This window comes from Choloepus didactylus, chromosome 1 (assembly GCF_015220235.1).
Source record: "Choloepus didactylus isolate mChoDid1 chromosome 1, mChoDid1.pri, whole genome shotgun sequence".
NCBI classification, from domain to species: Eukaryota; Metazoa; Chordata; class Mammalia; order Pilosa; family Megalonychidae; genus Choloepus; species Choloepus didactylus.
Genome location: NC_051307.1, coordinates 2,781,668 through 2,808,328, shown reverse-complemented (window position 1 = coordinate 2,808,328; position 26,661 = coordinate 2,781,668). Strand labels below are relative to the sequence as shown.

The 26,661-nt window shown below is 45.8% G+C and overlaps 1 protein-coding gene across 2 annotated transcripts in view; it reads left to right on the top strand.

The window, feature by feature from the left end:
- TRAPPC10 (trafficking protein particle complex 10) overlaps positions 1-26,661 on the top strand; it is an 82,653-nt gene that overhangs the window by 28,157 nt on the left and 27,835 nt on the right. For both annotated transcript variants that reach the window (XR_005215970.1, XM_037830763.1), the window contains exons 3-8: positions 3,022-3,157; positions 14,419-14,615; positions 18,404-18,599; positions 21,583-21,694; positions 24,085-24,332; positions 26,337-26,483. Coding sequence is in view for 1 of the 2 variants with exons in the window: in XM_037830763.1 (XP_037686691.1) it covers positions 3,022-3,157; positions 14,419-14,615; positions 18,404-18,599; positions 21,583-21,694; positions 24,085-24,332; positions 26,337-26,483 (1,036 nt within the window). In the remaining variant the exon portion in view is untranslated. The remainder of the gene's footprint in view (positions 1-3,021; positions 3,158-14,418; positions 14,616-18,403; positions 18,600-21,582; positions 21,695-24,084; positions 24,333-26,336; positions 26,484-26,661) is intronic.

The following is a 26,661-nucleotide window of genomic DNA, read 5'->3' as shown; positions in this document are numbered from 1 at the left end:
TTAAAAATGATGCTGTTTCTATGTTAACACCACAGGGAAAGTAGTACAACATCTAAAAATCCTAAAAGAAAACAGAAATTATTAAAAGGGCTAAAAAGAAATGCAGCTGACAACTCATCCTGGCTCGGCTCCCTCATATCCTACTTCTCACCTCCTCTACATTCTATATGGATACCTCTTATAACGCCTCTCATTATGCTCATTTTAATTCTCCTGGGACCCTGTCTCTTACAACTTTTAGTTAAATTCATTCGCAGGACAATACAGGCCATGACCAATCAAGCTGTCGGCGACATGCTGCTCCTCCATCGAAAACACCCTTACCAGCCACTGCCCCGCAACGAACCATAGAGACAACTCTGCGGGCCCCCATCAGCTAGAAGCAGATATAAAAAAACAGATCTGCACCCCTAGAAAATAAAAGAAAAAGCTGGAATGTTAGGCAAAACTCCCCACCCCCAACACACTCACAACCCACCTCTAGCAAATATTCCAAGAAGCTACCTGCACCCACATGACAGTTTGAGCAAGAACAAAAATTTTCCATAACGTAATAACCTCCCTGCTTAAACTCCGGACCTTGAGCAAACCAATCCCCTAACGTCAACTCCTCACTTCTCTATCTTACCTGCCAACAATTATTCCCCCAACCCCCCTCCCAAAAGCTATAAAATTATACCCCTGCCTTTGTTCAGAGCTGTCGCCGTTTATCAAGCTTCAGCCTGCCTGTGCACGGCGGCACAATAAAACTTTCTCCAATCGAGTTTTGGTCTCTTCTCTTCCCAGTTGAAAAACCTAACAGTAGTGAGTTAAGAAAATGAAAAATGGAGGCGTTTTATCAATTCTAAGAACAAAAGTTACATATAAAACTACCGTAATTATGGTACATTACTTGGTTCATTTGTGAACAGTGCCTTTATATTTAATAATAAGGGAAATGTGAAATATGAACTTAACCTAAAGTTGTGCTGGAGCTCTTGAGAGGCTGGAAGGACAGGAAGGGGATGGACTGGCAGAGCTAAACCAGCACCTCCCATCACAGGTGGTTGAGATCATGCCTAAAATTCACCTCTGGGGTAGCAGTGTGCTAGTTAGGGGCGCAGAGGTGAGTGCAGAGGAATGAGCTGAGAGCGTGGGGGAGGGAGCCCGAAGGCCATGGGGTAGGTGACGACTCGTGGATGTGGGTGGAAAGTTTTACATTACTTTATTTTCATCTTAAGATAGTTACATACGTTACTTTGATAAAAAATTAAAATTAATTGATAAAATCTTCGAAATGAAAGAATAATTGAAGCAGAAACTTAAATTGATGCAGTGACTATCTGAGAGCACGTTAGTGAGTTAGAAGATGGAGCTTAGAAGCTCTCGAGATTCATGCCAAGAGTTGAGACCTGGAAGATGGATCCATAAGTGGCCATGCTCCGTCTCATGGGAATTTCAAAAGGAGAGACCAGAGAGAGCAGAGGACAGGCAGTATTTAAATAATTTGGAGATAGCAGGAGCCCAAAGGGTGTCAGGCAGAATGAAAAGAGCAAAATAAAACGACTGCGCCAAGCCTGGTAAAGGCAGGAGGACCTGATTCACAGCCTCCATCACCAAGGGAAGGAGCCTTGAACCTCAGGTTCTGGGCCCCCCGTGCTGTCACTGAAGAGGAAAGCCCAAGTAGGGCTTCCCAGCCAAGGGCCGTGCTCTGGTACTGGTGAGCAGAGACCCTCTGCCTCCTAGACCTTGGGGTGGCCCAAGATGGCCAAGGGCTGTCTAGTCAGCTCTGAGTGCAAAAAGCCACATGTGTTTACCCTGAAGTGCCATTCAAATATGACTTTCATTGCATGGAATGACCTAAAATGGTGGGAAATTCTGCTGTAAATAATGTTTTCAGACACATAGTATATGAGATCAGAAACCTTACCACCCTCTCTGAAATAATTAAAGGACGTACCACAACAAGGAGGAAAACAAACCCGGAATTAACAGGATGAAAGAAGCAATTGCCAGCAAATGAGTCATGGTAATATTATGCTAAAACAAGGTATCAATCATTTTAAAAACTGAAAAATCTAAAATTTCGTGTGTGTGGAAGGAGAGCAGAGAGACGGAGGTGTGCTGTCTTTCCGTTCAAGGAGAGGGTAGACATTACCTTTAATCTTTGAAAGAAAAATTTAAGCATATTGATGATAAAAATGGAAGCAACAGTGGACTAGAGAAAGATTATTAAACTTAACCAACAGCGAAACAAGGTGGAAACAGGAAATTAATTTCACAAAGGACAGAAGACAATAGAGAACCTATAAGTAGAAGATATGTGAGTTCAAGCATCAGCATAATCATGTTAAATATGGTTAGTTTCAAATTATTAAAACAGAGACTCCTTAGTTGGATAAAAAATATGAAATTCAGCTTTAGATGTTTAAAAGAGACTGCAACTAGAGGTTGAAAATAAAGGGGTGGGAAAACAATACATGTGGCATAATCTATTTTTAGAAGTATGGTAAAATAGTGCCCGGATCCTCCGACAAACTTGGATTAGATGTATGTAGCTTGTGGGATTTGTCCACGGTGATATAGCTTCTTGGGTTGAGAAGCTCTGTGAACAGAAACCTGTTCTTCCACCAGACCGTTCTCTCTCGGATACAGGTTGTTGTAACAGCCTTAGTGAGATTAAAGCTTTGATAACTTGAACGTGCACCAGGACTCCAGGACCACTGTTGGCCTCTTGTGGGTCACTTAGAGCCTGGGCTGCATGTGAGCTGTGCCCACCATGCCCAGCAGCTCACACGGCCGCCGAGGGCCCTGGAGACTTGCATGTGTTGCTGTGCATGTATTGTTGAACCAGATGGAAGGGGTTGGAGAGGGAGCTTCGACATGTGAACTGTGTTTATAATACTTCATAAAATACTTTTGGACAGCATATTAATGTTATACAGAACTCATAGATCTGATTTAAATTATTTATTGTTGCCACTCTCCTTGCTGAGCATTCTTTAGTCATTTTCTCAGTGACTTTCAAAAAATTGTTTATAGGTCCTATGGCCGTGCTCCAAAGATGATTCACCTAGAGTCCAGTTTTGTTCAGTTCAAAGAGGAGCTGCTGCCCAAAGAAGGAAACAAAGCTCTGCTCACCTTCCCTTTTCTTCATATTTATTGGACAGAATGCTGTGTAAGTATTCATTGAGGGGAAGAGCGGGCTGCTCTGTTTCAGGTTGACTCTGAGCTGCTCCTACTGTCAGTGTTCCTTCCCCCATGCCAACAGCTTTGTTTCCTCCTGTCCGCTCTGGGCCATGGGCTGCCCTCGGCACAGTCACCCTTCCAGCCCTGGGTCCTGTGCTCGGAGACCCCGAAGCCACCACACTCTTGCCCTGTGGCCACTTAGGTTTAATCAGGTTAAATTGTGTTTTGAATGTTTGCTTCCAGTTTCATTTTTGTTGAACCTGCGTCCACTGCCGTGGCACTCATGAGACGTGATGATACCTGTTTGTCCTTTCTGCCCTGCTCTGCTTCCTGTCTCATCCTCTCCAGGAGGTAGCCCGTAAAAATCCATCACATGAGGGAACACTAGTCTGCAGCCATCATATTCTTTGTATTCTGCAGCTGCTCATTCATGAATCCAGAAAGAAATTTTTCGTTTGTGACAGAATGCTTCTGTCACAAACTAATAGAAAATTCTGCAGGTCCATTTCTTCTTATCTGTACGTTGGCTTTTAAGTCTCCAATACAACAAGCCTTTAGCAATATGCAAAGTCCATAAGCCATTACATGCTGTGACAATTTAACTGGAATCTGAGGATGCAGAGGTAGTGGTTTGTAGTTTTAATGGCAACAAATGTGTGTATGTGCGTTTCATGAGCAGATGATCCCATAAGACTCGATAGCCACCCCTGGCAGTAACGGCTGGCACTTGGAAAGGGAGTGGGTGGCATGAGCTGTTCTTTCTCCACTGTGCTGTTTGCTCTGATCGTGGAGACAGACCAGAAGAACGCCTGACCACTGGAGGGGGTGATGCTGCCAAAGGTTGGCTCTTCACTTCTCACTGTTGGAGGAGAGGAAGAATGTTGGCTAGCTGCCTGGGCCACCGGCTGAATCCGGTGCCCCCCCCACAAGGCAGAGGACAGGCTACGCTCTCAGGGTGGCCGCTGAGAGTGCTCGAGGGCCCTAGGTTAAATGTCACCACTTCAGCCTCTTCTCATGTTGCTGCTTTTCTGCAGGAAAAAAAGAGAACAAAATAATGCTGACTTACTAGGCATGCTTGGAAATCATGTGTGCTTTCAAAACGGTACCTTTGTTTTTTGGTTTACAAAATAAAGCATCATAGTAGTTATGGAAGCAGAAAGTAAAAGTCCCCCTACTTTAACCCTTCCCATTCCTTCCCCCCACTACATAAACCATCCGTGGTTTGATAGGTATTTCTCCACGTTTTTTTTTTTTTTTCTGTACCCATTTATTTGTTATTTTTAAAAAATTGGATTGTAAACCTACCATTCTGTAGCACACTTATTTCATTTAACTATATCTTGGACATATTTTCAGGTCAGTACATGTAGAAACTCATTCTTGCTAATGTCATTCCCGCGTATGATTACTTTCTGTTGATTGGACATTTGGGGTATTTCCAGCCTCTTGCTCCAACAAGCAGGGATAGTGAACATTCTTAAATGCATTTGTCTTTAAGCAGTGGTAGCTGTGAGAGTCTTGCTGTAGGATACATTTCTAGAAGTGAAAGTAAAGGGTCAAAGGCATGAGCATTTCAGAATTTTAATAGATATTACCAAATTATTCTCCAAAAAGCTGGTGCTGTTTATATTTTTACAAATGTTTGCTATCCATGGTTATTGCTGATCTTCAGAATTTTTTTTTTTTTCAGAATTATAGGCAAAAATGATCCCATTGCTAGTTTGAATTTTTTATGAGGTTGAATATATTTTTATGTTCATTTTTGTATTTTTCTGTGAATTGCCTCTTGTTGTTATTTGTCTATTTCTTTTTGTCTTCGCCTTCTCAAAACATTTTTTGATTCTGCAAGTCCCTGTCTGCACAGGCTTCTCCTGGAGCCGGAGCTGCCCTGGGTCTCAGCCCCCAGCCCCGCTGGCAGGTGGTGGCCTTGCCTCTGGTTGCCCTTTCTGTTGCATTGACCTTTCTTTTTACGTAAATACCATTCGTCATTTGCTTTGTGACTTGCTTTTTTCACTTGGCAGCACGTCTTAGTATTCCTGCCAGGTCAGTTTTTAACTGCTGGTTACTATTAGGACACATTTTATTTAGCCATGTCCATATAGATCACTTTTTTTTTTTGCGTAACAAGCAGTACTTCGTTGACATGTTTGCATGTGTGCTATCAATTTTCTGAGATTTCTAAAAGTGGAAATTCTAGGTTTCTGTTTTTTTTATTTAAACTTTTTGTTTTGAAATAATTTCAGACTTACAGGAGAGTTGCAACAGTAAATTTTTAAAAATAACACAGAGAACTACACTATACCCCTACCCAGATACCCAGGTTTACTAACTTTTAACATTTTGCCACATTTGGTGTATCATTCTATCTGTCGGTCTCCCTACCTGTCTGTATTTTAAAACAGTTGAGAGTAGGTTGCATACACTGTGCTCTGTTAACACAGAGTTGTGACTCCTTTAATTGCCATGTATGCTTGCTAAGAGCAAGGATATCCTGTGTAACCGCCTTAAATGCAGTTATCCAGTTCAAAAAAATTAACACTGATACAAAGAATACAGTTTGTATTCCAGTTTTTCATTTGTCCCAGTAATGTCCCTTTCGGCATTTTCTCCTGTTGTTATTATCCAGTCCAGGATCACAGATTGCATTTAATTGTGACTGTCTCTTTATCCTCTCTTTTTTAAAAGTTGTGTAACATATACCGCATAAGATTTCCCGTCTCAGCCCCTCCTAGGCACACTGTTCGAGCTGTCCGCATCCTGCGCAGACTTCTCCTGGAGTCTCAGCCTATTCTGATAGAAGCTGCCAGAAGGCTTTTCTAGTTTCTCCTTCCACCAGTGTTATGTGAGGGCCTATTTGCCTGTACCTTCACCTCCACTTTTATTATCACATTTTTAGAAAACTTTCCATCTTGACAGGTGAAGAGTAGATCATTTTTAAAATGACCTTCTCCTTGGATTCTTGTAAAATTGAACAGCTTTTCCCATTAGTGTTGTGGCCTTTTGTAAGTCCTTCCTTTGTGAAGTGCCTGTTCAGATCCTCAGTCCATTTTTAATTAGGTTCTTAGTTCCTCCTTATTGATTTGTAGATGCTTTTAAGTTTTTCTTGGATATTAACCTTTTCCTTGTTAAATATCTGGCAAACATATTTAGTATATTGCTTATTGTTTTTAAAATTTTTTATTTTGAAATAATAATTTCAAACTTAAACGTTGCAAGAATTCTGCAGAGGTCGTCAGTGTATCCTTTGTCCTGATTTGCTAATTTTTAACATCTTCCATAATAATTCTCTCTCTATATACACACTTACACATACATGCACATATTATTAATATTATTTATTGAGCCACTGAGAGCTTCCATCTTGCTCTTGACCTCTTCATACTTCAGAGTATATTTCCAGAGAACAAGAGAGTCTCTTACGTATCCATAGTGCAGCTGTCAAGTTCAGGGCGTTGCTCATTGATGTGATGTTCTCAGGTGAGCTGGAGTCCACACTTGTGTTTCGCCCCCGTCCCCATGACGTTGTGGTAATGTTTTCCCTCCAGCTCAGGTCCACACACTCGTTTAGACCGCACGTCTCTTCGGCCCCCTTCTACTGGGACGGTTCCTCATCCTTTTGTTGTTGTTCAAGACAGTGACATTTTGGAGAATCTTGACTAATTATTGTATAGAAAATCCGCCAGTTTGAGATTGTCTGACAGTTCCTCAGGAGTGGATTCAGGTTGTGGAACCCAGCTGGAATGCTACAAAAGTGACCTAGTGATTTCTCTGGGTTCCACATCTGGAGACTCGTGGCGTCCGTCCACCCTGTGTCGGGGCCCCAGGACCACTCGAGGCTTCCTGATTCAGGGAGGATGCGGGCTCAGCATCCCGGGTGTGCGCACGGCTGAGGTGTACGACAGGGAAGGGTGTGGGGCAAGGGCAGATGGGGGCGAAGGCGCCTGGGGCGATGGCCGGGGGGACCAGGTGCGGCTTCCAGGGTCCTCTCCCCGTGGGGCCACCCGGGACGGCAGTGAGCGGTGACGACGTGTGGAGTGTTGCCCACCAGGGAAGCTCGAGAGACCCGCTGCCCAGGGCTTTTATCAGGGGCTGGTCCTGTAGGCCGTCCCTGCCTGGCACGTCCCGGGGTCCCAGACTCCCAGAGGAAAGCAGATGTTCGGCATAAGCCCTTTTGTCTATACCAGCAGTTCAGGTGCAGGGAGCAGTGAGTTCTGGGATTGGTGGGACCCCAGACCCTCCTGAGGTCCAAATTCCCAGACACCAGCCAAGGGCCAGCCTTGTAAGCAGACCTTTCCAGGGAGGGGACAGGTCTGCCGTGCTAGCTTTCTCCTGCACAGCCCCTCGGTGGTAATCTTCGCTTCCATCACTAAGTCACGGAGTGGTCCTGCTTCTCCCCGGTGTAGTTACTGCCCTCCTCTTCCCCTGCACCATGTTAATGTCCTCTTCCCCCTTGAGCTTCCCCACTGAGGAGTCTTAGCTGAGCCAGAATTTACTTTGGTGTTTGCATATTTTTCAGTCAGTATCCTATGCAAAGGAAGAGCCTGCACGCATTTCTATTTTATTATGGTTGTAAGCAATTTTATCTTTACTGGTTTTGATACTCAGGTTGTCAGTTTGGCTAGTGCGAGTCTTGAAGCTTCTCCTGTGTCCTGAGCTCTGCCCAACGTTCCGGCATGACAAGATCCTGTAGGTTCATCTTGCCCTTCACGGCCCTGGGGTGAGACTCGGCTCTTTGTGGACAGAGCCCTGGTTCCCACTGCACTGGGTGCACATTGGTGCCGAAGTGTCACCTCTCCTGGGCTCTCTAAGAAATGATGGATGTGAAAACCCTGAGCTGGCCCTCACTCCTCGGTTCCATCCGGCCCCACAGGACTCTCCCCTGCTTTATCCCATGCCACGCTTGCATCCACCTGGCTTCTGCAGCATCCAGAGATGAACTATTTGTTCAGTCCCGTAAGATGCATAAAATAGTTTCAGAATTGCCAGCCCCACCTCACAGCAAAAAACATAGCTACCAAGAAGTTCAAGATCTGTTTGCGGTCCTTATTTTCCTGGGCTGCCAGTGTGTATCCATGGTGTGTTTTACTCCCCAGGAGGGCAAGTCCTCCCTCAGAGCCCATCCTCTCAGTGGCTTCCTAGCTCTTCTGCATGTTTATTTTTCCATATGAATGTAATATCAAATTAGTTATCTCCAGAAAAAACTTTTTGATGTTTATATTGGGATCATTTTTTTTTTTTTTTTTTTAATCATCATTTTATTGAGATATATTCACATACCACGCAGTCATACAAAACAAATTGTACTTTCGATTGTTTACAGTACCATTACATAGTTGTACATTCATCACCTAAATCAATCCCTGACACCTTCATTAGCACACACACAAAAATAACAAGAATAATAATTAGAGTGAAAAAGAGCAATTGAAGTAAAAAAGAACACTGGGTACCTTTGTCTGTTTGTTTCCTTCCCCTATTTTTCTACACATCCATCCATAAACTAGACAAAGTGGTGTTTGGTCCTTATGGCTTTCTATTGGGATCATTTTTAATTTCTGAATGACTGTATGCAGGACACATGTTGATGATGGGAGACATCCTAGCCAACAATGTGTTTCTGGGTAAATTTATTTCTAAGTATTTTACTTTTTTTGTTGCTACTGTAAATGGGGTTTTCTCTCATTATAGCTTCTAGTTGATGATTTTTCGTGTATATGAAGGCTTTTGATTTTTTTCATGGTTACTTTGCCTAATTCTTTTGTTCTTCGAGTTGGTTTTATCGTTGATTCTCTGAGCCCCAGAGTCCAGAATTGTCTGGACTCCCGTTGGGTCATCTGAAAATGGAGAGTTTTCCTTCCTTTCCGATGCCTGTGCCTCACGTGATTTTCTCTGTGGAGTCCCCCTCCCGTAGGAGGCTGCCCGGCTGTGGGACGGAGGGCAGATTCAGTCACTAATGGAAGCATCCGTCCATTCATGTGTTCTCAAAAGCTTTTATTAGGAATATGTGCTGAATTTTGTCCAATACTTTTTCAGCATTAATGGATAATTGTATGACATCCCCCGCCCTACCCCTAGATCCATTAATGTAATTTTCAGTGGTTTTCTTAGTATTGAACCATAGTTGGATTCCTGGTATAAATCCCACTTGATTATAGTATTTTCTTAATATGGTATTGGAGTCTGTTCATTTAAATTTTATTTAGGATATTTTGCATCAGGTGAAATATTGGTCTGTAGTTTTCTCTTTTTTGTGCTTTCCTTATCATGTTTAGATATCAGCGTTATCCTTGATTCATAAAAAGCACTCGAAAGTTTTTACATGCTGTGTTCTGAAGCTGGTTACGTGTCATTGGAGCTGCCTGGTCTCTGAGGGCTTGATCTGATGGCGTTCTCCTGTGGAGCCATCCGGACTGGCGCGTTTGTGGGATGTTGCCTTGCTCACTGGCTGTATTTCTTCCCTGAATATTGGTTTGTTACAGCCATTTGTCTGTAATGGGGCCAATTTTGATAAACTTTATTTTCCCTAGAAATTATATTTTCATCTAAGTTTTAAAATTTATTTTCATTGAGATGTGGAAAGTGGTCTCTTGGGACTTTTTAAATATCCTGTGTGTCAATAGTTATTCCTCCATTGTTACTTCTTATTTTGTGTATTTTTGCTTTCTATCTTTTTCCTTGGTCTTAAATTATCTTGTTTTTTGCTTATTTTGATTTTTATTTTTCAGAAAATCAGGATATTTATTTATTAATTTGACTAGTAACCCATTCTCTACCTCATTAATTTATGCTTTTGTTTTTATTATTTCCTTCTTTTTTTTTTTTTTTAGGTTTTACTTTGTTCTTTTCCTAGGTTTTTGACTTGGGAATGCATTTGCTTTTATTCTTTTGTTTTCATTGATATAAGTCTTTAAAGCTCTGACTTTCCTCTTGTTTACTGCTTTAAATATATCCCACAGTGTTTTATTATTTTTCAGAAATTCTGCATTTTGTATTTCTCCTTTCACCCAAGAGTTGTGTGACAGAAGATTTTTTAAATTTCCAGAAAGCAACTTTAAAAAAAAATCATTTTTAAATTTGTTTTTATTGCATTGTGATCCGAGAGTGTTGTTTATAATAGTTGTGCTTTATGTAACTTGTTTTTTCTCTGTGACCTAACAAATGGGCCAGTTTATATGATTGCTCCATGTGTGCTTGAGAAATGTTTTGTTTATTTTCAGAGTGTTGTGTTTAAGATGTCTATAAGCTCTACCAAACTGATGATGTTTTTTAGGCCACTCCTATTTTATTTTTTGTCCACTTGACCTGTCTTTGACTGTCTTCTGTTGTTGGTGTGCCTCTGTTTCCCTTTGCACCTTGTGTAGTTTCCGTTTCTTGGAGGTAGTTGATGTGACCTTTGGTGTACAGGTGTTCATAGTGATTGTGTCTTCATTATGAGATGTGGCTCTAGCATTATCAGCTGTCCCTCCTTGGCTTGGTTTGGTCTGAATTCTACTTTCTTGGTCAGAACTTTTAAATTTCATGGAGTGAAATATGTCATTTTTGAAAATGGTTTCTTGATATTATGTCTTGTTTAGGAAGTTCTTATCTGCCTGAAGATAACTGATTTTCTCCTATATTTTCTTGTAATATTGAATTTTGTGTTTTGCATTTGTATTCTATGTAAATCTCTGTAGCTTCACGTTACTTTTGTGTGTGGCAGATGCTGTGGGGCTGAAAGTCGAACTGTCCCATCTAAACTGATACAGGTTAGTCCAACACCGTTTCCTAGGAGTGTGCCTTTTGCCCTCCTGTTGGGATGGCGCCTCGTTTTGAACCAGCGTCCTGTATGCGCAGTGGTCTGCCTGCTTCGTTTCTGTCCGTCATTGTCTGTTCTGTGCCAATACCACACTTTTCACTATTACATTTTTGTAATATGTATTTGATAACTGCCCTTCTGAAATAAATTTCTTAGCTTTTATATGTGTTCCCTTCCATTTGAATTATAGAATGAATTGTCAAGTATGCAACTTGCATTTTCCAAAAATGGCTATACCAATATATCTTGGTCTTCTTACTGTTTCTCCTTGCCTGTTATATCTTTGCCCATCCTTTTATTTTTAGCCTTTTAAAATTGTTGTGTTCTAGGGGTTTGTCTTCTATTCAGCATAGCATTTGTTTTTTCTTTGTGAGCCAATTTGTAAATTTTTTTCTAATAGACAAGTTATGCCAATCACATTTATTGATACAGTGCGTTTTCTTCATTCTGCATGTTATTTTATAATTCTTTGTGTATTATGTTGTTTTTGCTCTGCATCTCTATTTGTTATGTCTCATTTGCTTTCTAAGATCTTCCTTTGATGCTTTTGAAGACTTGGGTTTTTGTGCTCTTGACTGCTTCTGTGCTTATTTGTGGACAGTGCCCTTCCCCCCCTTTTCTTACTGACCTTTCCCTGGGCTTACGGCTCTGAATGGCGGCCCTGGATGCCCATCTTACTTCTCACTCCTGCTGACCTCTGCAGCAGCCCGTGACCTCATGTCCCTGTTTCTCTCCCTTCCCTTCTCCCGCCTCCTGTTGTCAGACATGTGACATCCACATATGTGTGTGAGTATGTGACATTCACAGACTCCCCACTGGGTCCCTCAGTGCTTCAGCTGAGTCCTGCAGTTAGATTAAATGTCAGCCATCGCCTCGTCCTTCGCAGACACTTCCCTGCTCATCTCCTGGTTGGATGAGGTCCATCTTCTAGTGGCCTGCTTCAGGTCTTGCATGTTTGGAGCTCTGTTTCTGTAGCAGGATTGACAGACTTCTCCTGTAAAGGACCTGCTAGTGAACCTCATGGACCTCGTGGCCAGGTGGTCTCAGCCTTGTGGCTGGGTGGTCTCAGCCACTACTGCTTGGCTCTGCCCTCCTCGCTCAGGAGCCGCTGCAGGTGGGAACTGAAGGGGCGGGTTTCAGGGAGATGGCACTTACAGCAGCAGGCGCTCGGGAGCCCTGGGGCGTGAGGCTGAGTTGGGCGGCATGGAGAATCCGTGGCTGGCCTTCTCCTGTGCTGAATTTCTTAGCAAGTGCTGCCTTATTGTTCTCTTGCTTTGTGGGATGATCTGTCAAAGTTTGGTGCCAGTCTAATTTTCTTATCCTTGCAACAATTACTTTTTCTGCTTGAAGGTCCTGAGGGATGGTTCTCCTATTTTCGGAAAGGTTTTTTGTTTTGTTTTTGGATTTTGGTGTTAAATATTAATTCTATTACATTATTATGTTTTTCTTCTTCAGGGACTTAAATTACATGTTTGGACTTTTGTTGATACTTTTGTATTTCATCCATTTTTTTTTTTGTCTCTTTGTGCTTCTCTCTGTCTCATTTTTATTCTCAGTTGTTTTCCTGCCGTTCTTCAGTCCTTACTAAATTTTTACTTGAGTTTCTTCCCCCTTGGTCATGTTTTAATTTAATCTTTGTGATTCTTCAATTTCTTTCCACAGTATGATTAACTTTTACTGTATTTTCCCTCTGTTTTTTGGTCCATTTCTGTTTTTAGTTTTGCTATTTCTGATTCTAAGGTTTTATTATCATTATTATTTCCCATATGTTTGAGGATATTTAGTTCAGTTTGGACTGTTGTATTAAAATTTCCCTTCACTTCATGGTTGGTTTTATGGGAAAAGTTTTCATTAACTGTAATGTTATGATTCTCATCTTTTTATTTTTGTAGTAGCTTTTTAAGGAGTTGGTTTGAGTTGTATTTGTTTTTCCCCTATTCAGAGGCATTTTGTGAATGGGTTCCTAGTTCAAAGGAGCCTTCAGAAGACAGTAAAGTGTGGCTTCTGGTAGATAGGAGGAGGGAGGGCTGATGAGTTTCGTTTTCTTTTGTTTCTGCTGGATATTTAACTTACCCTCTGCCTTCTTCCTTTTTTCCATTGCGGCCTCTCCAAGGAGACCATTTTCTCAGTCTGATCCTTTCCCAGAAGCAGTGCTCCTCCGAGGCTGCTGCAGCCTGGCCCGCTCACGTTCCCAGTCCCAGGCCATCCTCAGTATTTTGTGTCCTGGTGGTGAACTTCGTCTTGCTGGGGGTGATTTTGTTTGTGCTCCCCTGCATTCTCTTTCCTTTTCTGGGAGTCCCTAGTCCTTCTTTCCCCGTCTCTCCCCTGTTCACAGGCTTGCAGCAGGAGCTCTGCGGGGATTTGGTGTTTCTTTCTTACAGATATTTAGAAGTTCATGGTGTTCTCCAAGTTTTAATATAGAATCTGTAGGTCACGTGTGGGTTTATTTGTGCTCCTTGTAGATTTTTGTTTTTTGTGTTTTGGGGGGAGGATATGTGGAGGGATTTGGTTTCTGAGGGTGGTTGTTGCCTCCAGCCCTGTTTTCCCCTTTAATTTTGAGGTTTCCTCTTTTGCGCAAAACATTTTAATTTTTATGACATGAAATACATTGTTTAAATTAGTTATAATTTCTGAACGTTTTTAAATGCCTAATTTTGAAGTGAATTAAATATCTTGATTTTGGGTTTTCGCTCTCTAAGTGGATTTCAGAAACATAAGGCAAATAACAAGTAAAGTTGGTTTTTCTGATTCTTTTTGACGTGAATGGTTTTGGAAGAGAACTGGGGCTAACCTCAGTGGCTTCTAGGTAGGAGAGATGGTTTTTCTGGCAGGAGGGTGTTGGGGCTCTGAGTCAGAAGCAGAATTGATTGTTTATGACAAACACTGCTCACCTGTTGGTTCCTGTGGTTTAGGACAACTTTGGAGGTACTCTGGGGCTCCCTCTTCCCTGGAGCTTGCATCTAGGCTGCTCATGACACTGGGGTTGCTGTGATTCTGGGAAGCTAGCCAGGAGCTGAAGGGCCACCCTGAGAACCCACCTGCTGCGGCAGAGCCGAGTTGTCTCCCAGGATTAAGGAATGTCCCCACGACAGGATTGGATTAATTTAGTGCTTGAACTCAGACTCTGGAGCTGGACAGACCTGGGTCATGAAACCCCACATTGCACAGCAAACTCTGGCTGTGTGTGACTGACTTAGCTCTCTGACCCTCTGTTTCTTCATCTGTACAATCGGCATGGTCACGGACCTCTGTGTTTTGTTTTGAGCCTTGGCATGGAGCCTGGCACAGCATACCTGGGCTCTTGGCAACATGCTGGTCTCTGTATTCAGCGTCCCTTCCTGGTGCTGTCCCTTGAAAGCGTCGTGGGCACGGAATTCTCTCCATAGACACATTTTTGCCATATAAGCTAAAGGGCATTGATTAACTTGCTTTCACAGTGACTTATTTATTTTTAGGATACTGAAGTGTATAAAGCTACAGTAAAAGATGACCTCACCAAGTGGCAGAATATTCTGAAAGCCCATAGCTCTGTGGACTGGTTAATAGTGGTAGTTGAAAATGATGCCAAGAAAAAAAACAAAACCAACATCCTTCCCCGAACTTCTATTGTGGACAAAATAAGAAATGATTTTTGTAATAAACAGAGTGACAGGTAAGTGTATCTTTAATTTTACCTCATTTGGCTAATATCTGGATGCTAGAGATTACTGGCTTCTGTGTAATACTGAATATTTACTCTGCAGTTCTTTGGTGACTGTGTGCCTTGCTACCCCTTAGAGTGCAGTGGGGTGCTGGGAAGGCAGCCTGCTCCCTCCCTGTCGAGTGCCTCGCCTGGCCAGCCAAGAACTAGAAACAGTCATTTCAGCCAAGCTGGATCCCAAGGGGGTCGCTTGGAAGGAGGGTGTTCTCTAGTCAGGCGACTGTGGGAGATGTCACAGAGTGGGCGCGCATGTGTGTGGGGCTTCGAGAAGCCTTGCAGTCCTTGCGGGGAGTGGCTTCCTTACACTGCTTACACTGTAGAGTCCTGTGTTTTGTTTGCTTGACTTAAAATCTATGAAGAGCTCCTAAGACCAGACATCATGAAATGCTGGCTTAACCCCCTTCAGACGCTGAAGGAGGGAACCTGGGGGCTCCGAGGGTCTGTCTGCTCCATGGACTCGTGCTCCCCTCCGGCTTCTCTCCGTCTGTGCCCCACGCTCTCCTCTTGGTGCCACTCCCTGTTCTGTGGTTTGGCCCTTTGGTTCCCCCAGCATTTACCAGGTGTCTCTCGTGTACCAGGCCTGGCGCGAGGCCCTGGGGAGTCCGTGGTGAGAGAAAGGGGGCTGCCTGAGCCTGCAAGGGCAGGGGGCATGCAGGGGGGGGCTAGGGAAGGCTGCCCTGAGATACTGGTGGCCAGCTAGGGTCGCAAGGAAGGCCCAGCACCAGGCAGGCAGGCCCGGGGGCACCTGTGGCTTCAGGAGTTCTTGTTCCTGTGGCCACATCAGCCCAGTGAGTGGCTGGTTCCTCGGATGGTGCCAGAGGCTGTTCTCATGCTCCTGCGGTGCCGGGCCAGGGCGATGCTGCTGTTGGACTGGTTGATAGTTCGAATGAAATGTTAGACTTTTGGGCTCATGTTTTATTGTAGAGAAATATTAGGCAATCTGGATTGGAGTTCTGTTATTCATAAATTAGTTATCCAGAGGAAGCAGTTTAAAATTTTAATAGGATGCTCATAATTGAGTGCCGTTCCTTCTCTGGGATTCAGGTATACTGACATTTTTTAGTGTGAGAGGGTCCATGGCTGCCAGGCTTGCGGGAGGAGAGCAGGGAGCGGGCGGGCATGGCGGTCGCACCAGACGTCACGGCCAGCCAGCCTGGTTTCTACTTAGAGAAACCTGGGGTCTACTAAAGGTTTCAAACATTTAATCTTCAGTAGGTTAAACCTGCTTTCTATCATTTTGATTTTCTGTTTTTTTGTTAATTTGCAGAGCTATCTTAAACAGATCTCTCTTTGTTTAGTAAATAAGCTAGATCAGATTTTCATAAATTTCAATTTAGTAACACTTGTTTTATGAGACAGTATAACTTTTGGCCTTTGAAAATACTGGAACACTTGGCCCTAAAGTGGCTGACTATTTTTTTAACTTAGAAATTTTATTTTTTTAATATGAATATTGCATGTTCACTGTAGAATTACTATAAAAAGGTAATGAGCAAAAATAAGGTGGATATTAACTGTTAATATTTTGATATGTATCTTTCCAGACTTTTGTCTGTGTATATAAAATGTATATATTTTGAATTATACTACACATCATGTTTTTAAATTTTTTTCACTTAATATATTGTAAACATTTTTCCACAAACGATTGTATTTCTTTACCATTCTTGTTAGTGAGTATCTACTACTCCATTGTAGTATTGTGTCAAGTTTTTTAAACAATCCTCTGACGGACTTAAAGAGTATTGCTTATTTTTTATCATGAGTGACAATATTATGACCGTCTTTCTAGTTCACATATTAATTGAACGTCTTAATTGTTTCCTTAGGATCAATTCCTGAAAGGGAAATTGCTTCTTAAAAGGTATTGCATACTTTTCAGGCTTTTGGCAAGTATTGCCAAATCAGAGAGCTGACTTGGCAATTGTTTGTGCCAGTAGCAGTCACATCAGCCCTCGGAGATTCGAACCTGGGGCTCCTTGTGACTCGTGCCATCTCGTGAGGGGCTTCTCAGGATGGCGGGTGCAGTGGTGGGCAGTGTGGCCTGTGGAGCCGCAGGCTGTGACCATGCTGGCTGTGGACGGGGATGGTGTTTTTCTCTCTGAAACATCCCTGGCTTGATCAGTTGTTTTGAATTTTCTCTTTCTGAGTTGACCTTGAGGGCTCTTTGTGAATTTCTGAAGTAGAGCTCTTTTTAATTTTTTTTTTTTTTTAAAATGAAGATCCAGAAACGGTACAGCTCACAGGATAAGCTAAGGATAGAGGAGATGGCGAGTGTGTTGTGTCTCGTGGCTGAAAACCCCAGGTCCCTGGAAAGTAGCATTTTGGTGGCTTGTGTTTGTGTCAGTTTCCGTGTCACTGGGGCACTGGTGCTGTTGGGGGTTCTGTACCTCGTAGGGACTAAACGTGGATAGTTGTAATCCTTGAGAGCGCCGTAAAGATAGCTGACTGAACTGAGAGAAGCTAGCGACTCCTATAGTAAACATTAATTCATTTTAGCCCTTTGGGGAGAGCTCAGAAATGAGCCGGAGTGAGCCCTTTGTCTTTCAGGGGAAGAGAAATTGTTGAGTGAGAGGAAGTGACTGGAATTAAAGGCAGCTTCCAAATTTTACAGTTGTCTTCCTGGTTCTGATCATGGTGGAACATCTAGAATATTTGCTGCTTTACCTTTTCTGTCCACTGATTTATAATTTCATGGTTTTAGCCCTCCTTCCAGAGAGTGTACTGGTGCAGAGAATGAAACTTAGAACCAGTTCATTTTGCTTCTTTTTGGTAATTTAGGTAAAATATTTACTAAGGGAAAATGTTGACAATCACAGCATAAATATTTAAAAATCATTTCTGAGTGCAAATTTATCCATCTTCTTTCTCAGGCACTGTTACCAAAACTAAAGAAAATTTCCTTTTGTTACCTATTGGATGAATATGTTGCCTTTTCTAAATCCATTGGAAACTTTATAATTTTATGCCTTTGATATTTTTATGCCCATGCATACAGAGTCTTTTTGCAGTGAAATTGTGTTTCATCTGTATAGTAATCCATGTTCTGAGCACTAATTGCTAATGGTTTATTAGTCCTTCTGCCCATGAGGGCCTCCCACCAGGTTGGAGAGACAGGCCACCGGGAGAGAAGGCGCCTTCCACCGCCGCAGTGTTGGGCAGGGTGGGGGGCTGGGAGGGGCCCTGAGCCCCACTGTGGGGTGCTGTGGGGAGGGCGGTTGGAACATGCTGGATGAAAAGCGGCCGGAGTGACCGGGCCGTGGGGCTGGGGTAGTTGAGGTCGAGCTGGACAGCTGGGCCAGACCCACATTGTGATGGTCACTGTACGGCATTCCAAGAAATTAAATTTTGTGCTTGCGGTTACAAGGGCCCAGTGGAAGCATGTGAGGGGCAGGGGTGAGGGCTGGGTTCTGACTGTGACATGATCACCTTATTTTTCAATGAACCCTGGAGGGAGGGATAAGTCCCAAGGCCCCATACAAACCCCTTCTCCCGCCTCAAGTCCATTCAGCAACAAACTCACCTTGGAGCTTTGCTCTGTGTGTGGCTTCAGCGCAGCTGACCATGAGACCTTTTTCTGATTGGGTTTATCACTGCCTGCTTGACGGTTTTCACAGATTGGAAGGAGGTAGGAGGGCGGGTGGAGGAAGGAGGTAACTTGGTACTGCCGGCAGATGGTGGAGCTGAGTGGCCGGGCTGGGCCTGGCTCGGGGCCCACACTGGCCTTCCTGTCTTTGCAGGTGTGTCGTGCTCTCCGACCCCTTGAAGGACTCTTCCCGAACTCAGGAATCCTGGAATGCCTTCCTGACCAAACTCAGGACATTGCTTCTTATGTCTTTTACCAAAAACTTAGGCAAGTTCGAAGATGACATGAGAACCCTGAGGGAGAAGAGGACTGAGCCAGGCTGGAGCTTCTGTGAATATTTCATGGTTCAGGTACTTGGCCAGCTGTAGAAGTAAACCACCTCCTCCCGTCCTCCCCTCCCTCTGCCCTCCTGTCTAAACAGGCCACTTCTTATGACAATTCTTGGTGAGGGGCACCCTGTTTAAAAAGGACAGGCCGTCTGGGAGCTGGAGCAGAGGTTTCGTGGCTTATGAAGCAGAAGCTGAGAGCTGGTCTCGGGGGTGACTTTCCAGCAGCTCCGTTCTCGGTCCTGCGGAGGCCTTGCATGAGCCCAGATTGAGGGACCTCGGACGATACTGCCCTGCACTCTTCAGGGGTGTCAGGTTAGGGAAGAGCAGGGGGGCCTGCCCGGAACAGATGCTGAGAAAGAGCAGCTGAGCACCTTGGGGGGCCCTGGGCAGGGTCCTGGAGCAGGATGGAAGGGCACGATGGGGACCACGGCGAGAGCCGGAGGAGGACTGCCCCGAAGCACTTCAGTGTCGCACCCGCTGTGTCTGGTTTCTGGTTGTGATCATTGTGTTCCAGTTATGTAAGACTTCACATTAGAGGAGCTGGGTAAAGGCTTGATGGAAACTGCTGTATTTTCCCCAAATTCTGTAAGTCTGAAAGTGGCTCAAAATAAAAAATTAGTTTACTGGATTTCTCAGTTTCAAAAATACTGACAATACTTCCTAAAGAAAAGAAAGGCGAGTTCCGCTTAGCTCAGTAGTGTCTCTTACCAAACCCTGCCCGGAGTGTTTCCAGGGTTGACGGGGGGAAGAAGGGTCCCAGGGGTCCTGGAAGGAACGGGGTTGGGGTGGGTGCTCCCTGGTGCTCTGGGTCATGGAAGCTCACCATGTGCCCAGACTCTTAGAAGCATTTTACAGAAATTATCTCAATTTAATCCTCACCCAAAGGCCTTCCCAGGGGAATCTTATTCCCCACAGGAGAAGGTGGAGGCCCAGGTGGACCCAGTCCTTTCCCAGCCTTCCTGGCGGCAGCGGGGCCTCCCAGCCTGTGCTCTTGACTCCACGCCCAGTGGTGCGGGGCCAGGCCTTCGGGGTCCCCGCGTGGGGTCTGCACATTCCTGGGGTGGGACCTGATACAAATGTGTGGATGTGATCCGGGGGCAGATCTGTGCTGGTGTGTGTGCCTGCAAGCCTTTTATTTTTTAATGAGTAACATAGGAATTGGGAAAAAACCACCTGTCAACCCCTTCTTTACATTCTTTCCTTCAACCACTATTGAGCACCCACATGTGCCAGGCGCTCTGCCAGGTGCTGGGTGGGATCAGGGTGCAGCCTCATGGAACTCCGTTAGGGTGGGGGATGGCAAACTAGCGAGTTACCCAGAGCGCCAGAGCAGCAGCTCACCCAAGGGGGAGACAGAGTGCAGCAGACAGAGGAGAGTCCTCTGTGAGCAGGAGGACAGCTGCTGCCAAACCCAGGGTGGCCGCGGCGGGGACTTGGGTGAGGAGGAGCCAGTCTAAGTAGGGTGTTGGGGAAGGCCTCCCTGAGGTTAGAGAGCAAGCCCTGCTGACGTGTGGAGCAAGCGTGAAGAAGAGCGGCCAGGCCCAGGAGGAGCCAGTGCCAAGGCCCGTGGGCAGGAGCAGTGCTTGTTGGGAGGAAGTACCAGGGGGTCGGTGTGCTGGGGTTGAGCAGCGAGGTCGGAGAGGCATGGCTGGGATGGGCTGGGGGAGCTGGGGCTCCAGGGGCCTAGGACACCCCTGAAAGGACCTTGGCTTCTCTTCTGCGTGTGCTGAGCAGGCACTGGCTGAGAGAGGAAAGGACTGGGCAGAGCACATTTGGGGGGAGATTCAGGGTTCAGGTTTGGGCATGTGAACTTCAAGCTGTGAGTTAGGCCCCCACGTGAGGATGTTGAGTATGCAGTTGGGTACACGAGTCTGGTCATGGTTGGAGTTATCAATTTGGTACTTGTGCTGGTTTGGATGTATTATGTCCCCCAGAAAAAGCCATATTCTTTGATGCAATCTTGTGGGGCAGATGTATTAGTGAGGATTAAGTTGGAATGTTTGGATTAGGTTGTTTGCATGGAAATGCGCCCCACCCAACTGTGGGTGTTGACTCTAATTGGATAATTTCAATGGAGGTGTTACCCCACCCATTCAGGGTGGGTCTAAATTAAATCACTGGAGCCATATAAATGAGCTGACAAACAGAAGGAACTCAGTGCAGCTGAGAGTGACGTTTTGAAGAGGAGCTACAGCCAAGAGGGACACTTTGAAGAATGCACAGGAGCTGAGAGAGGAGCTTCAGCTTATAGAGACATTTTGGAGATGGCCTTTGAAAGCAGACTTTTGTTCTGGAGAAGCTAAGAGAGGACAAACACCCCAAGAGCAACTGAGAGTGACATTTTGGAGAGAAGCTGAAGCCTATAGAGGAACGTCCTGGGAGAAAGCCATTTTGAAACCAGAACTTGGAGCAGATGCCAGCCATGTGCCTTCCCAGCTAACAGAGGTTTTCCAGACACCATTGGCCATCCTCCGGTGAAGGTACCCAATTGTTGATGACTTACCTTGGACACTTTATGGCCTTAAGACTGTAACTGTGTAATCAAATAACCCCCCTTTATAAAAGCCAATCCATTTCTGGTGTTTTGCATTCCAACAGCATTAGCAAACTAGAACAGTACTTAAGGGCAAAAGCGTAGAAAGGGAAGGAAGCCAAGTCCAAGGACCGAACCCCAGGGCCTCCAGCAGGAGAGTGGGGAGAGCTGGGGCGAGCGGCAGGACCCCGCAGAGCAGACGGGGAGGAGCTGCAGCGGGAGGGGGAGTGTCAGGAGCGGTGAGCGGGGTTGGGTGCTGCAGGGTGGGCGCCGTGTCCAGAAGTGGGCTTGGCCTCTTCTCGTGCCTTTGCGGGCCCGGCCCTGGGCCTGCCCCGGTGTCGGCGTTGACGCAGCAGAGTGGAGACACTCCTCGGCACTGCGCGCTGCTCTCTGTTGTGACGTGTGGTAGCAGCACAGTAGTTCATGAAATTGACTCGTGTTTTTGCTTCTTTTGAACTTTGGGCCGGATAGGAGGAACTCGCCTTCGTTTTTGAGATGCTGCAGCAGTTCGAAGATGCCCTGGTGCAGTACGACGAGCTGGACGCCCTATTTTCTCAGTATGTTGTCAACTTTGGGGCTGGCGGTGAGTAGCAGAGCTTCAGAAACAAATTCTTTTCTGAATATGGTTATTTCCACCTTCAAATTGTTTGGAAGCTGCTGTTTACTAACTGAATGATTGAATCATCGTTTATTGTTTTTATACAGTATAATTGTGTAGGGTGAATTCTCATGGTTTCTGCAGGAAATAAAATGAGAATTAAGAATTAACCACTTTCACTCTCAGAAAACCTGAGGCAATTTTAAAGTTGTTTTTCAGATATAAAGTATTACTTCTACATCTTAGCAGCTGGCTGGCACAGCTTCTGACCCTATCCTTTCTTGTTAGGGTAAGAACGGAAGTCTCTACTTCTGTTTGGAGTTTGTTCCTGTCCTGTTTGAGTGCTCATAATCTGCAGTGAGTTTTTGTAAGACACCATTATAATGGGGGTTCATCTATTTTTCTTTCAGCTTTTAAGCAATGTCTTAAATTCTTTGTTAAATATGACACAATTAGCATAATGAAACTGTTTACGAAAAAAATTTGCAGTTGTCCTTACAGTTTTGTGGTTGACATTTATTTTGGTAGACATGGCATCATATTGTATAGCTTGTAATTTTTTGCAGAGCTTATTGTTCTTATTAACAGTATCACCAGCATCCCTCCGGGTTAACAGACCAAGTTCTAACTTACATTTTTTTTAGCAGTTGCTGAAAACACCACAAGGTGGGCTCATCCCAGCCTGTCCGCCCATCCCCTGGGGCGGACGTGTGGATGGTTTTCAGTTTCTTGCCTGCGTGCACGGTGCTACGGTGGACACCACTGCTGGGTGTTCTCTGGAACCTCTGCCCTGGCACCCGAGAGGAGGGGCAGTCTCAGGCAACCGTGGTGTCCGCTGACAACCTGTAGGAAGATGAGGGGCAGGACAGTCAGCACTAACTGTGGGCACCACCTGCTTCTGCAGATGAGAAGAGCGAAGCATCATGGGCTGAACCTCACTCCAAGCCAATTTTTATGAAGTTCAGGTTTAGATTCCTTGGTGAAGACTCAGATACAAACATATAATTAAAGTAAGGGTTTACTAATTAAATAAGAAATTTCTAGAGCAGGTAAAATTATATTGCTTATAATTTATTTTCTATATTTTATATATTCACATTGCACATATATATCATTAAAACATCTTACATATTTTTTATATTTTACATAATTGCCTTGTTCTCTCAGTTTTAAAATAAATGTGAAGCAATTTAAGATCCAAAGGTAAGCCTGGACCAAGTTTTGTGGCTGGCTGAGCACCTCCGCCCTGGCACCCGAGAGGAAGGGCAGTCTCAGGCGACCGTTCATTTTTGTTCATTCATTGAACAAATACATATTGAGGGCCCACTGTGTGCAAGGCACTGTTCTCAGTACAGTGGAGACAAAACAGCAGCCTGCCCTGCATGGAGCTTACATTCTAGAAGGGGACACAGGCACAGAAGAATGAATATATAACTTAAGGCCAGATAGTCATCCAGTTCTGTGGAGGAAAGGACGCAGGGATGGAAGATGCCATTTAATTTTAGACAGGTCAGAGCCTGAATGAAACGTGGGTGAGCCAGGAGAATGGGGGGACAACCTTCCAGGCAGAGCTGGGGGTGGGGCGCTCACCCACTGTGCCCCTGAGCGTCTCAGTTCAAGTTCAGATCAGGAAATGATGCTGTAGGTTCTGCTTTGCGCTTCAGATACCCTGAAATTGCAGTGCACTGGTGTTCCTTCTCCTCCTTGTGCACATGGGGTAAATGGTTATGACATCTCTCTTTTGGGGGGAGAAAAATGGGTTTGCGTTTTTTTTTCCCTAAAGAGTGAATGACTTGTTAGTGTAGATTCTTAGGTTTATTTAAGATTATGTTGTGTCTTAGGGCTAAGTTAAGCATTTGGGAGCCTTGTTGGACATTTTGGACAAGCAAGGATCTTTCTGCCTCTGCTTCCTGCCACTACATCCTCAGGGAGCTTGGCCCTGGTGGTTGACGTGGCTGAGTCAGGCACAGGCCCAAGGCTGGAATAGGTAGGACACGGACGAAGACTAGGGAAGAAGAGACCAGGTGGGCAGCTGAGGAGGCTGCACCCTTGAGACGTTCATGGATGAGATGTGGCTGCGCCCCAGCCCGATGGTGCCCAGCTGGGTGGCCCTGACCCCTTCCCCGTGATAGTCTCTCTGTTGCTTCTTGAGTATGTCTCCCATCTGTGGTGTTCTGGGCTCGGGCCACCCTGGGGTAGGCGGCATGGCCCAGGTCATACTGCCTGTGCGTTTGGATTGGCCTCCCCCACCCCACCCGGAGTCTGTGTAGTCATCAGGCCGCCTGTCCTTGGGGGAGGTGTCCTGGTCCTGAGCAGGGTCTCAGCGCGATGCACTGATCCGTAGCCAGTGCCCCTCACGATATGTGTTTGTTTAGATGGTGCCAACTGGCTGACGTTTTTCTGCCAGCCAGTGAAGAGCTGGAATGGGCTGGTCCTGCGCAAGCCCATTGACATGGAGAAGCGCGAGCTGGTGCAGAGGCAGGAGGCCACCCTGCTGGACCTGCGCAGCTACCTGTTCTCACGCCAGTGCACCCTGCTGCTGTTCCTGCAGCGGCCCTGGGAGGTGGCCCAGCGTGCCCTGGAGCTGCTGCACAGCTGCGTGCAGGAGCTACGGCTCCTGGAGGTGAGTCGGTGGAGAACGCCAGGCCGCAGCACCCAGGCCCTCAGCTCCGTGTGCTTAGGGAAGGCTTCTTTTTCTGAATGCCCTTAGCTTCAAGTGTACTGTTTGCATAGGCAGTTTTTACAGTGATTAATCCCTCTGAAACGTCATTTCCGCTCTCACTGTGCTGGAAGTCGTGCTGATCCAAAGATGAGCTTCTGTAATGTCATTTCTAAGATTGCTTTGGCTTAGACTGGTGAGTCACTCATCACTGATGGCCCCTCAGAACCAGGTTTTGTGCACTGACATTTATTTTATTACACAGCTGTCTTCTGCATACATGGTTTTGTACGTGAGTGTGCGGGAACGGTGTGCGTGGTGCGCAGCAGGCTGTGCCCTGTCGGTTAGGAGATGCCTGGGGAAGCAGGCCATGGCTGCAAGTGCACATGCATGTGCATGGGAAAGGCCTTAACTCATCCATCTGCAAGGAGCATCGGCCCCGAAAGATGCACGCAGGGACTGCTGCACTGCCTCACTGCCCATGGAACCTCAGGCATTCTAATGAGCTCTAAGGAGCTTTGACGATGCCCCTTTACCTGGAAAAATGCACACGTGCACATACCAGATGTGGTGTCTGGTTTCAGAGGAGTTGTCCCCCGGCCCCCGTTTCCTGGCTGGGTGTCCCCATGTGAGTGGCCCAGGTCCATCCGCCAAGAGGAGCCTGGGCCAGGGGTGCAGTGACCACCTGAGCCGCCCTCCCTGCCCCTGGCCGCCAAGCCCGGAGGCTCCGGCACCCACTCCACTAGCGCATGTGATAGTTCAAGACCTTTTAAAAAAGGCCGTAGAGTGTAATTTTACTTTATTGGCTAAACCATTAGTAGGGATAGTATTTTGCAATATAGTAAGTTATCTTTTTATACTGAGAATATTAAATCATAGGCTCAACACTCATTTTGAAATAATCTTGAGATTTAAGCTTTTTTTTTTTTCTGACACAAATAAAGATAAGTTATTTTAGCTAATTGCTAGAGGAGAAATTCTTGTTTCAAAGTGATTCTCTTTAGGGCCTAGTCCAGCTGAACCACAAACTCAAGAATTTAAGATTTTTTTTTCGAGTTATTTGTCTTGCCTTAGACATCTAATCAAGCAAAGAAGGAAAAACAACACTTTCTGTCTTGAAATCACATTCTTTTGGCTACCTGCGTCATGTAGAGTTATAATCTGAGTTATGTGGTCTGCCCGCCTGGCAGCCCCTCTTAGTGGAGGGGGCACAGGGATCGCGTGGTCCTGTCAGGGACAGCAGTGGGAATGGACAGGAGGGGCACACATGAGGGGTGCTGGGGCGGCCCAGTGAGCAGCTGTGGCTCCTGAAGGCCGGGCCTAGAACAAAGGGAACTGTTAGGAGCCCTTCCAGGCACGGTGGCAAACCCGGGGGCAAGCCGGGAAGAAATGGACTCTGCCTACCCTCAAGGTGCCCGAGGGCAAGTGCACATAGACAGGCTGTCGTGGAGGGGTTGGAGAGGCTGGCTCTGCAGGAGCTGCAGTCCGTTCAGGAACACTTCCCCGAGTGTCACTGTGCCAGGGGAGGCTTCCAGGGGTGGTCCTGGGTGGGCCGCGGTTTGAAAGGCCTCTTCGTGCACAGGACAGTCACCGTGCATCTGCTTGGCGCCAAGCACTGCTCTGGGCGCAGGATTTTCAGCAGGAGCAAGACAGACATCCCCCCACCCCCTGCCCTTTAGAGGATGTGCCTGGTCCCGCCGCCAAGATGGGGCTGGTGAGGGCGACTGGTAGAGCATTTCAGACGGAGACTGGTGGGCTTGAACTTTGCTTGTTCTTGCCAAGTCTGGCTCTCCACTCTGTGGCCAGCTCCCTGCTCTGCCTCCTTGGTGTTTTTTTCTCCCCCTTGGATTCATCTGGATCAGAGACCCCGTTAACTGCACAGCCCGCTTCCTTCGTTCTCACGGCAGGTCCGTGTGAGCCTGTGCGCCCTGTCTGAGGCTGTAATGCCAGTGGCCTCTGCCCTCACAGGTGTCTGTGCCCCCCGGAGCCCTGGACTGCTGGGTGTTTCTGAGCTGTCTGGAGGTGCTGCAGAGGATAGAAGGCTGCTGTGACCGGGTGCAGATCGATTCCAACGTGGCCCACACTGTGGGCCTGTGGAGCTACGCCACGGAAAAGGTACCCGGGCTGGCGAGGACTGCCGGCACTGGCTCCGTTGGGAGAGCTGCTGCTTGCTTGGGTCATGGCATGAGTGGTGCTGGTTACGTCAAAGGCGTGCCTACCAGCAGCCACAGAGGGTGATGGTCACCACTGCCGATTAATTTAGTTGAAGGGTATCTGGTGCTTGCTCATGGCG